General features: G+C 39.7%; 1 protein-coding gene across 1 annotated transcript in view; it reads left to right on the top strand.

The window, feature by feature from the left end:
- The window catches only part of fstl5 (follistatin-like 5), a gene marked incomplete at its 3' end in the record, with an annotated part of 160,540 nt that overhangs the window by 62,599 nt on the left and 84,589 nt on the right, over window positions 1–13,352 (top strand). The window contains exons 5-6 of the mRNA XM_083980598.1: window positions 7,234–7,430; window positions 11,641–11,761. Coding sequence (XP_083836724.1) covers window positions 7,234–7,430; window positions 11,641–11,761 — 318 coding nt within the window. The remainder of the gene's footprint in view (window positions 1–7,233; window positions 7,431–11,640; window positions 11,762–13,352) is intronic.

Below are 13,352 nucleotides of genomic sequence, written 5' to 3'. Positions count from 1 at the left end.
CAGATATAAACCCCCGAAGCTAATCATTAAGTTGAATTTGGAGCACTGTAATTAAACATTAACTTGCTGTTAAACCTTATCCCCCATAATGCAGTTGGTGTAACAGGCTGCACTGATGAAATAAAACCACAGACCATTCAGCAATGACTCTCCCTTGGCACCGCCACAGGAAACTGAAACAAAGAAAATGTGCCATGAATGTAGCTGCTGAATTTTGAATTGACTGAATATCTGAACTTCTTGGCCTGACCTTGATGGCGTCTTCTTTGTGCTATGATTAATATTGAAAAAGGTGGTACTGTAGGTCTCTGTCCTCTACAAATTGACCCTAGTTCTTACAGTTGTACTACAGCAGTGTTAAAAAAAAAGTCCAGCTTCGGGCCCTCTTATGGCTCTATGTTAATAGCTGCAGGGATTTAATTAACTGAAGGGGTAAGACTTTGGTGCATTTTAAAGCAGGAAGAGATGGTTGTTAAACTGACCAAACCTCCGAAATGATCTCCAGACAGTGGCTGCTTGACAGTTTATGAACCACTTGAGTAGTAGTAGTATTGTATTTTATCATTGCCAGTTTTTATATATGAAATGTCAGGTTTATGTTTATCAATTCCATGCCCTTGTAGTCCTTGAGTAGTCGGCAAACTACGTAAAAGAAGGAATCAGGGTATGTACAAAAGTAAGTGAAGCCCAGCTGTGGGAGCAGCACTGATTAAAGGAAAGGGGAAACCAGCCCAAACCACTGTTGTGCCAATCACAACAATCACCACAACTTGGCCCAGAAGTGGACAGCCATCCAAACTTTCACCAAGAAGCACCAGAAAAATAATAAAATTAGGTAAAGGCAAACCCACACATCACCTCCAGAGATTTGCAGACCTCTCTGGCAGCATCTGGCTTCACTGATGTTTTTAACCACATGGAGGTTTGCATTTGAATTTCGTTTATACCTTGGTATGAATGACAATAAAGGAATTCAATTCAATTCAATTCAATTCAATTCAATTCAATTCAATTCAATTCAATTCAATTCAATTCAATTCAATTCAATTCAATTCAATTCAATTCAATTCAATTCAATTCAATTCAATTCAATTCAAATGTACATGTGTCTACAATCAGGTGAAAACTGAATAGAAATGACAGAAGGAAGCCTCTTCTGTCAAGAAAGAACAAAGTTGCCTGGACAAACCAGAGACCTTCTGGTTTCTCCATTCTGAGTCCAAAATTGAATTATTTGGCCTTAATCACAGGCACCATGTTTCGAGGGTTCAGACACTTTGAAGCAGCACGGTGTCATCACAATGGAGCTTTATTTTGATGCATTTTTAAATCCAAGTTGTTAATTTACATCTAGAAAGTATTTAGGGGTTTGTGTTTCACCTTGTTGACATAATTATTACATTTCCAGTTCAATGACATGATGCCAGATTCAGGTATTCAGCCTCAGACTTAATCAACACCTCTGTTTGCACTGGCAGTGAAGAAATACCACTATGTCAGGAACTGTTTCTTCAAAGAGAAGTATATATCTATATCTGTTTCGCAGAGAATAAGACGTTGCACAACTGTGGCGTTTGAGCACGAGTGAGTGAATATGAACAAAACTTTAAGTGGAGCCTGCGTGGGTTAGCTGTATACTAATGGATAGATGGATGGATTGATGTCATGTGGAGGATGTGGACAGTTTTATTTCATTTGAAGTCACCAGGTGTGACTTCACCTCTCCCACCTCCACACTGTGATACAGAAAACAGATGGGCCAAGTGATTTTCAATTTTCATGTCATGGCCCTGGAAAAGAAAGTCCTTCCTGTATTCATCCTACATCAATAGCACTTAGAAGCCGTCTGCTCTGCCAGTTTAACATTACACCTATATAATGTAGTCAGACTCACCGTAGACAGATTTAAAACATGATCAAAACTGACAGAAGAAGAAAGATACAGTATCTAATCTTTTTTGTCCCGTTTATTCTTATCTCGTCCCTTGTCACCTGCTGCCTATATTACCCATAATGCAACTTGATCACAGTCAGAGTTTTCGGGTGTGGTAGGCTTTTAGTGGCTGATGTAGCTCGGAGCCACGAGCTTCAAGCTGGGATGAGTGCGTCTGTGAAACTTGCTGCTCCACAGCACCAGACTTATTTCTTTCTCAGACTTATTACATTTCATTTCATGTTCAGGCTATAACCTGAACTAACGTTGCCTCATATTCTGTCCCTGGAGGCAGTTTGTCAGATTTTTTGGCAGCTTGATCTGCTCTAGTACAAAAGGTTTGATGTACATTTTTATACATTTACATGTTCAGTATTTTCTGCAAGATCTATAAAAGACTTTTCCTCAGTTCTTCTATTTTATTTCTGTTAATTTAATAGCAGCCTTTATAAACAGCTCTTTCAATGCACTTCTACCAATAATTTACGATTTCTTTTAAATGAAAGGCTGCGAAACACAGTAAAGCCAAATTTCCTCCAAGCTTAATTGTAGCAGTAATTCAAAAGCATACCATTAAAAGTGAGTTTGACAACGGCTGTAGCAGTAAAGCTGTTCAACTCTTGGCTTGGCATCTTATTAACAAGTCTCTGCTCTCACAGGGAGAGCGGCCGGCCTCCTCTGTTGCCGTGTTGTTCTTTTTGACAAATGGTTTTAATCAAATAAATCATTTGCCCCCAATCAGCACTGGCGCACACGAGTCCCCCCCCCCCCCACCCCCACACCCGACATGCAGCTCCATCTACTTGGAGGCTTGACCTCCACATCGAGCAGTTCAAGGCAGCTGATAAGAAGCAGTGGCTTTTCATGGTGGAACCTGGCCAGCTGCTTGTGCACATATGGAGCCGATGTGATGATGAGAAACATTTTTCACACACAGGGTCATTGAGCAGTGGAAAGCAAACAGTAAAGCTAACCGCGACAAGTCTGCGTCCTTCATGTACCGTTTCCAAAACAACGATTAAAAATGAACGCAACCCATCATCAAACTACCATTACATTTTGTCTAAAAGAATCTTTGACGACTGCTATGAAAAGATACTTTTACAAGGATTTATTTTCTTTTACAAACACATTTGCAAAGGCTCCTGTGAGTAAATGAAAAACTTTCACAACCTGACTTTAGTTATATGAGGAGGTTTCTATACATGACCTTTTGGCCCTGGACATTGTCTTGTGCTCCATCCATAATAAGTAATGTTGACAAAAGTGTCATTATGCTCAAGTATTCTAGTGGGAGTCTCACCCTTGATGGTGCTATTACTTAAACTGTTACCTCTCCTTGAACAGCATTTACTCAGCCTGTAATTGGATGCTGTAAACAAGGACTGTGTTGCCATATATAATATACGGTTCTGAAAGGAAAATTGTAAGATTACACAAGGGAAAAAGTAAGTTTAGGCAATATTTAGTAATTAAGGTGCAGCAATCCCACACGCACACACACAGAGGAGGTTGTCCATGGTTGGATTTCCAACCGTGGGGAAAAACACGGTCAAATGTAAAATTAAATTTTATCCATCTTGCTTGAGGTTGTAACTGCCTGCACAAGGGCTTTGGCTTGAGCAGCTTGTACTGTATGAAGGTCAAAGTGGTCGTAGTGTTGAATGTGTGGGAAAACACGCTTGTATGTCAGGGCTTTTTTCACTCTTTCAAGAAAATAAATAAATAAAAACAACACTTTCCCATTAACTGTGTAAAATCCATGTGCCGCAAGATTTATTAGATGTTCTGACATGGACGGACACGTTTAAACTGGGCAGCTCCAGCTGAAACAAGAAACATGTGAAAACATAAATGAAAGAGCTTCCTTAGTATATTATTTGTGCATTAAATTCCATCATTTGAGTATTATTTTATTATACAGTTTTTACATACGGAACGAATTTTTCATTAGTACACCTTAATAAAAATTACAACTTCCATACTATGAATGTCATTAGACTAATAACACTATATTCAAGGTCACGTACAGTACTGTACAGAGCAGCCTCATAATAGACACTCACAGCAGCCACATTTGAAGTCTTAATTCTTTTTTTCCTAACTCATGGCAAATGCAGGATCCTTATCTGAGATGTGAAAGCTGTAACCAAAAGAATAAAATTAATAAATAAAGCCGCTTTCAGCAATGAATCCTGATTTACATAACATGTTTGGATTCACACTTCTCTTCTGTGTGATTGTTGCTAATGCTGTCAGCTGAGGCACCAATGACTCCTGGCGACAGCGGAGAAAGGATGCCAATGTCTTGTTAAGTAATTTTGCAATTTAACAGTCAAGTAATTTTGAGTTCTGCAGATGCTTGCAACCTGCCATCTCCATTTCCCTGGTTCGGATCGTCTGAGTCGCATGGTTTTGTCCTGATAGCACAGACATTCAAATCTCAGCCTCTCCACCGAATGATTTGAATCAGCAATGTTTACAGGGGCAGTCTGGGTTTATTTTAAAAAAGCATTTGTTTTTGCTACAGTATGCATGAGATGGATGGTTGTTTTTAATTTTATTCTACCAGTAGATTACAATTCAACTGTCTGGCCAGGACTGTAAATGTTATAGATTTTTCTATAGAGTTGTATTGGCGTAGTTTAATATAAGAAAAATCGTAGCACCCATTGTCTCATTAATGCTGAGACCACCCTATGCAGTGTTTGGGTACATAGGGGGTGTGGCAGATGTGTGTATGTGCATGTGTGCATAGCAATTCCTAAGTGCATGAGTGTGTGTGTGTGTGTGTGTGTGTGTGTGTGTGTGTGTGTGTGTGTGTGTGTGTGTGTGTGTGTGTGTGTGTGTGTGTGTGTGTGTGTGTGTGTGTGTGTGTGTGTGTGTGTGTGTGTGTGTGCATATGTGCCAGAACATGCTCCTTTGACGTCGGTGACCTTCATATCCGCTGGGTACGCCAGCAGCCATTTATCTTTTATTCATTCTGCCATTTGTGACCAAGGCAGCTTCTCTGGCACTGACGCTTGTCAAAACAGACCCTGTCCCATGATATGCAGCCTGCCGCAGCCTCGGCGGCCCGCGCTCTAACAGTTGATGCAGTTTCCAGGCAAAGAATTAAACTTGTTGGTCCCATTCCCAGGAATTCACCAGCCACTGCGTGTTTTAAGAGCCAAAAACAATTTTGTAATTCAATGGATCCTCCTGTTGGTTTGTTATCGGCAGTGGCTGGTAGAAGAGACAAGCTCACCAGCCACCACTATTGTTGTTGTTGTTGTTCACACCCTGCTAGCTGCAGGAAGCTTCAGACTGAGCGTGCAGCTTGAACATCTGTCAACAACTCAGTTTGTCTCTCACTGACAGGTGTACCTGCAAAAACAAACTGAAGCATTGTTCCAGGGCTCCTTGGTTATGTTTAATTCTCTCCATCTGGCTCTGTGAGTTTTCAATTATTCAGCTCTCCAAGTTGTTATTAGAAAACAAAGCAGAGCAAGAGGAGGTTTACATTTTTCGGGTGATAACATGACAGCCAGAGAGTTTCTTAAAAGACACCACCGCATACAGGGGGATGACAAATTAAAAGAAAAATCAACAGGAGCCCCAAAAACAGCTTCCAGTCTCATGTTGATCTAACATTTTCTGTTTGTGTGACACATTGGCTGAGTGGTGGGCTGCTGACCGTGAATGTCCCATGTAGGAATTCACTGATACTAAACTTACTTTCTAAATATCAGTGGCATCAGCAGTGGCATTGGTATAACCTGAGTTTGAGTTATTATCAGTGTTATGGTAGAAAGCAATGGCACTAGGTGCATCCTGATTATAGAAGAAACTACATTAGTTATGGGTTTGCCTTTGCTTTGTCACACATCTGTTGTTAAAATCAGAACTAAGTCATCTCACATGGTCACACTTTCTCCACAGCCGGAAGAATATGACATGGAAATAATTCTGGCTCCACAAATGTCTTGTGTATTTATGGAGTATAAATCAAACAAGGACGGTAACTGTTGCATCTCGCACATTTCTCAGCCATAAAACTAAATATTTCAATGCCGGTAATAAAGTTCCTACACCCTGGGACTTTTTTACAAGGTCACACAAAATTGAGATGAAAATGAAAATGACTTGATAGCCTCTGTGGGAAGCCTATTGATTTCCCAAGCAGTGTGCAAGGAGAACTTCTTCCAGCCTCTTATGCCCAAGTGATGGTTTAGAGTCAGGATTACACTAAGCATCTCATTTAAGTGCCCGCTGATTGCTCGAGTTGTTTCACCGAAGGGAAAACTGGAGGAAATTTATAAGACAAAAATGAGATCCTACGCTTTTGATAATGACATGACATTGGTTTCTGGTCCTGATTCCTTTTTAACTAGTCAGTTCTCACAAGCACAGACTCTATTGAGAGGAGATCTCATTACCCACAATCACTAAATCACTCTCGTCTGTTCCAAAGTTCATTTGTCTCACGCACTCAGACCTCATGCGGCAGCTATTTTTCCCCCAAGTAGGTGATCACACACTGTACGTCGGTTGGTTGGTGGTAGAGATGTCACCTCGCTCCCCGGGGATTTGGGAAAGCATCTCGGTGCACAGCAAAGTTTTCCTTGTGGGCTGCTTGACATCAGCTAATATAACTGTTATTAGAGGAGAGACACTTCCAGATCTAACAATGGGAATTTGATGTGATATGTGTCAACCTCTAGTTCTAGTCATTATTTTCTCTTTGCCTCGACTCGACTCGGCTGAACCTTTCATGTAGTTGACTTCTTTGATCTAGAGCCTTTGATGGCGGATTGTAAATACAACACCACCGTGTTTTCTGTTGCTGTCAGGGTTAGCTCTTGACACCTGTGTGATGGATTTGTGTGCAAGTTTCTTTGTGTCGACGGGACTGCTGCTTTCTTAGTTGTCACTGTTTGTGCCCTCCTCTCAACCCGCCCAGGAAAATAATCTTTTGCATTTGTTATTATGACGCAAACAATCACAGACATGTTCAGATTTGGGTTTTTGCAGCAATAAACAGCAGCCTTTTGTTTAAAAATACGACTCTTCAGGGGGGACTCTAGTTTTCACAGGTAACTAATTGGCTGAGATTTGTAACATTGCATCCAACTTTAGAAATCATATGTTCACTGCTTTTAATCATGTGCCTTTTTCAGCACCGGGGAATCATTTAAGAAATATCTGTTTGCAGACATCCTGTGAACAATTTAATTATATCCAAGAAAAGCAAAAAAAAAAAAATGATGATCCATTTCCTCCCTCCTTCTGACCATCCTGCTTTTCCTTTTCCTTCTCAGATGACAACTGCAGACTGAGTGACTACCGTCGGCTGAAAACCAAGACTCTGGATCTCCATGACAAACGCTATATGGGGTCTCACCTCCATGGCGCCCACAAGGACAACATGGCTGCCAGGAAGCAACTCGTTGACATGATGTTTAAACGCTTTGATGCAGATAATAACGGTCGAGTGGAAGCCAGCGAGCTCTCACAGGTAAAGACACTGAAAAACATTTTCATAATTAACACAAATAGATTGAGAAATAAAAATTAAATAACAAACGTGCTTACATTCAGTTAATTAAGGGCTTCAGGGTTAATGTAAGAACTTAACCTTGACTCAGTCTAACACCAATGTAAAATGTATTTAGCTACAGGAGCAGAAAGCTGCTTACCATTTCATGACAGCACATACCCTATTTCAAGATGCACCACAGCTTCTCTTAAGGCTGTCAAGACGTTATTTTTTTAAATTCAAAAATAAAAAGAATAATCAAAAGGAGCCCACAAATGAACAAACAGCCCACATGCCCAGGTGTTTAAACTAGTTGCTTTGATGTCTGCCATAATTGCGTCCATTTTATTCTTCTTACCCTTCCCTCTGGTACGTAGCTGTGGTACGCGGCTCTAGGTAAATCTTTTGAAAAGCAATGTGGGTCAAAGGAGTCGTGTGTTCATGGGAGGCTTCAGCCTTTGACCAGCGCTGCCAAGAGGGATGGTTGTGAAAAGAGCTTTTTGTGGCTCCCTGCAAGAGGATATTTTGTGCATAACAAACAAAGCTTCCCAGTACCCCAGGACTGGTTTGATATAGAAAGTACTGGAATAATTAACAAAGGTAGGCAACCTGCGGTGGTTTTCAGAACCATGATACAAAGTTGCTGCTCTGAGGTCAGTTTCCTGCTGACACAATAGGATATACTGTCTGTGTGGGGGTCACCTTGGTTTGCTTTGTCAGTGCTCTCTGTCTATCCCGACGGGGGTGGTCTCATTAGATTAATTTAGTATTTTGAGTTCAAAGCATCTAAATAATGCCTCAAAAACAGTGATATTTTTGCCATATTTTCATATTATTTACATATTTTTACATGTTTTTACATTCACACGGTGCCCTGTGCCAGCATGAGAGAAATCAATGCTTAGTGGGTGAAATGCATAGTCAATAGACCATGTTGTGCTGTATTTCATGGAATAACATTGTCAGTATGCTCTGAGTTTGAATTTGAATATGCCCTTTAAACCTATTCAATATTACCCTGGATAGATTCTCAAACCTCTCTACTGCAGGCCAACCTACAGATACACCTCTACACCTTTCCTGAGGTGTTTGAATGACAGAAGCAAGTCAGTAATTAACACCCACATGGAGGAGCTCTTTTCAGGGGTTCCTCAAGGGCCGCCTTTAGTCTTCCGTCTTTTTTTTTAGCCTTGGCACATTTAGTGTTGGCAGGTTTTATATGGTGTCAGCTACGTAAATCAAAGTTTCAAAGAAAGCAGGGGAAGAGAGGATTTCAGGGACAGTTAGAAATGAAAATATCAGTGGGTTGCAGGTGGCCTCTAGAAGGCGTTCAGTTGAATCCAAAAGAATTTCATTCACATAAATGCATAAATTCACGGTCCTGTTGATTTATAATCGGCACCAGTTTTTTTTTTTTTTTTTTTGGTCACACTCTCATACTGCATCCCAAAGGTGTTGCGCTGCAGTGACAGGAAACTTACACACACACGTCTAAATGACCTAAAAATGTTGAGAAGACCTTTCAGCTTCTGCTGACTGTCAAGTCGCAACAAAATTACCACAGAGTAAATAATTGCATGACAAATATGAGAGCGAAATAGCTCCATCAATCTGATAAATCACTTGATAAAAGACGGTAGTCATGGCTTGAGTGTGCCTCAAACATAAGCGGCCCCTCAATGTAATTATGGATTGGGTCTTTAATGAGTTTTTATGATGGTGCATTAAATGTCTTTCAGAATGTAATTTCAGAGTAATATGAGTTTTAGATATTGTGCACAATACATAACAGTTCAGACTAACTTAGATTGCTTTGTCGGGACAATCTGCTCTTGTTTTCTAAACTTGAGCTGCTTGAGCTTGAAGTGCAGAGTTTTGTTTATTGACAAAAGATGAAAGAGAAAGAAGACAAGACGTTTATGCAAATTAAATGTTATTGTGAGCAACCATCAAAAGAGCACTACACAAGCAAATCACACTCTTATCAGCTGTTGAAAGTACAAAACCACGGCCGCCACCCTCGTGCCCTTAAGCGCCCTATATAATTGGAGTGTTCTCAGATCTCATTTGAAATTCTGGGATGGAAATCCCTCATCCTGGCTTACTTGACTTGCCCGTGAGTGTGCACATGAAGGGGCACGGGGAGCAATTGTCACTGACCTTTGAGTCTTGGGTGCACTTTAGAAATGTCAAATCAAAACTTTTTTTTCCCTTATGTGTTGTTCAGACTGATCATTAAAACAAACACAAGATGGTTGCAATTATAGAGTTTACACAAAAAACAAAACAAAAACAATAGCATGTACTGTTTTCTGGCAATGTCAAGCTGTCATCTGAGACAAAATAATGTGGAGGACAAAGAGCATTTGAGATTTTTCCAGGCGAAGATTGTGTTAAATGTGTTTTAATGGAGATAAAGAGATTGGTATACAGAGACACATTATTCATCCCCTTAGAAAAATGTATTATTTTTCGATTAATCAGTTCAATGTTATAAAAGTTTAATGAAATAATTATATATATATATATTTTTTTTACTTTTTATTTTATAAGAAAAAAGAACATTTTCATGTTTTTAAGGTCATGGCTTTGGTCCTTTCTCTGAAGTACAGAGAAGGTCTTTTATCCTGTTCCAGATATTGTATGGAAAAGAAATTTGAAAATGTTCAATTATAAAATAAGTCTTAGAATAGATGACCTCTGCTCACACTTATTTAGTTATTGAGGGACAAATCTTTAGAAATTATGAGCGAAGCCATCAAAGGTCTTTTTCTAGGAGCCATACATATTCCTCAAAACAGAACACGTTGTTCAGTTATCAAAGCCCGTGACTTCAACTCCACTTAAAAATCTGTCAAAGGCCACTTGCATTACTTTGACTCAAAGCAAGCAGAAAGACGGAAGAAGAATCAATGAGTCAAGAATGTTTTTGTCTTTTAGCTTTTCTTTTCTCCTTTAAGATCTGCATGGCATTTTAAGAGATCGGTTATATTTGTTAGCTCACTTTTGGTTTGGCTTAAAAACAGACATTGGGTAATAGAATTGAAAGAGGAGAGGAATAAAAGACCAATTTTACAGATGAGATCAAACGATTGAAGATGTGAAAGACACAGGCACCTCTTACACTCTGGTTATTTGTCACTTGTAGCATCCGTGGGCTGGACTAAAGATAACCCATTACAGGTGACTCCTTTTTTTTTTTTGTTAGGGAAGGGAAGTGCACTGATCCGATGGACGAGGCATGATGTATAAAGCTGTCCCTTGTGATCAGCATTTTGACTGCTGATCTACTATGATGGATGTGTTCCTGCCAGGGCCAGGCTCAGGGTGTTGGATAGGATCAAGCTTTAGCAGGATAATGATGAAACCTGTGCAGTGTTTTTTGGGGTGCCGTCTCACCATCCGCTGTGCCAGAACTTCAGTGACTCCTTAAGCTTGGCCGCGGTGAACTGACAGGTTTAGGGCCGTTTATGCGTTTCATCCACTTTCACATTCAACACAGCTTTGCTTGGGGACGTAATGTTGACTCATTAGAGATTATATCCACAGCTTTCAAAGTAGATCAAAAAATTCAGTAAACAAACTAAGTACATTTACCCAAGGACGGTACATAACCACAGTTTTGAGACACTAACACTTTACTTATGGGGTTCCTTTCAGTGCTTTAGAAAAAATAAACTTGTTCTTCTTTTCCTTAAAAGAATAACAGTGTTATTAAACTTGCAGATTGTGGGAGGTTTAATGCGTTTAGATATTAAAAATTGTGGAAAGGTTACATATGTATGCATGTTGTGTTGGTGGACATGGAGGTGTGCCATGAAATAGATGATGGAACGTTTGCTGTAAAAAAAAAAATAATAAATGTGTATTGATTGTATTTAAAGCTGGAGTTTTTCTGTCTGAAACCGGATCATGACCTTTCCGTGATGTTGCTGTCAGTGCATGAACCTAACCATAAGAAACTTAATGATGCTGTTGATGTTGCTTGAAGATATTGAACTGCAAAATTGGATATTACAGTAACTTGTTATCGGTCAACATTTCATCTCTTTCTTTTTTCAAACAAAACAAATACTGTTATAGCAGCTTTGTGTGTTCTGTGAAAAGTATTTGCTTGACATGACATTTGCTTAAACATAATAAGTAGGTGAGATGGTTGATGACAAGTACCAATGCATTCTCATTGAAGGTCATCAAGCAAGAGGGTCTGTCCAAGGATTTCTCCGAGTGCACGCTGTTTGACCTTCTGAAGTACAACGACGTCAACGATGACGAACACCTGACAAAAGACGAGTTTTACACAGCTTTTGGTGAGTACAAACAATGCTTTGCTAGCGATAGATTTCTTCGTGATAAGAAAAACCCATTTGACCAGAATGAAAGCAACAGCATGTGATGTTTCCGCGCCAACATTTTCCATTTACATTGTCTGAGAAAAACATTGATCTGATGAGACAGAAATGATTTTCTCACCGGCAGAGAATAAGTCAGTATTTTTTGATTCCTCCGCATTTGTTTTATAACGTTTCTCCAAGTTTATTGCTCACATTGTATCTGTGCATAAACATTAAGACAAAGACATTTTATTTTTCACCACTTAATCATAATCAACCTGGGCAGTAATGCAAATAATCATTATGAACAACCTATAAAAAGTCCACCTGAAACCATAGAAACAACAACTACCTGTCAGAGCAAACCACCGTGGGATAAATATGTTGACAACATAATTAACATATATTTATACTCATAATGCTCCTTCCCAGTGTTTTTCTTTAAATAAACCTTATAGGCTCCTCAAAAGGAAAAGTTGATTTAGATAAATTTAGATCTTTTTTTTTCACTTTGAAGTCTGAGGAGCCACTAACGTCTGAACTGTCATTTTTTTGTTGCATTTCCTTGGAAACCCGGGCCATTTTTCAAAGTTGATAAAGGTGTTGATACACTTGGAAAAGTGTTTGATATCTCGCCAAAGGTATTCCCACTTTGAACTCCATATTGTTGCCAGCTGTGTTGTCGGCCTTCAGATGTTGGATCCACAGGGATAGATGGATAAAGGATTTAAACCTTGAGTTGCTGCCAAAGGAACCAGGTCACAACTACTGCGAAACAGTAGTTCAAACTAAACCCCAACCCAATCTCCCCATCTCCCCGCCCCCCCGTAATGATGACAAGTGCTACACCATATCCAAGTCGCACCAACAACAGTGCACCAGTTTCCTCCCTTTGTTTCCTCCTCGTGCTCTCTTTCATTGTTCTTTGCTTGTCTGACATTTTCAGTCAGCTCAATATCCTCTGACAGAATATCCTCTGACATTTGGCTGGCTTGACACATTTAACGGTGGTAGAGAATTCATAATCAACCTTCATATCATCGGCTCTTTGTATTTAAATCATTTCTCAGAACAAGACAATACGAAAGAGTCACAAGAGCAAATGGCAAAGTTAAAGAGTCTCACCTTGTCTGCTAATCCCCACATCACACATGAATGTGTGGGAGCAAACTCCTTCTGGCAAACCATGGGTATAAAGGTACCGGAGCCAATCTGGGGAGAGCTGCACTTCCTTGAAGAGTTGAAGTGCGCAAACTCCAACTACTTCCTCTTCAGTTTTCAGATCTCCCAGCTTAACTGCTCACAAAGGAATGGGATATTTTATGTAAATCTCTCCTTCTGGGGCAGTTTCTTTCAACCTGTTTCATTCTTTTCTGTCACTGCTTCTTTTCCAGTCTTTGTCCGCAAGTGCCACTAAATGTTGTTATTTAGCAACAGTGAATAGCTTTCCAAATCTATATGAAAATATACGACTCACTGCAAAAACTCTCGACTGAGGAATGAGCGAAAAAAAATGTATTCAATAAAAGAAAAAGTAGCAGTTTGAATAAGTTAATGACGATCTAGG

This window comes from Trachurus trachurus (assembly GCF_905171665.1).
Source record: "Trachurus trachurus genome assembly, chromosome: 10".
Taxonomy (NCBI): domain Eukaryota; kingdom Metazoa; phylum Chordata; class Actinopteri; order Carangiformes; family Carangidae; genus Trachurus; species Trachurus trachurus.
Note: the sequence above shows the minus strand (reverse complement) of the source record. Positions and strands in the feature narration are given on the sequence as shown.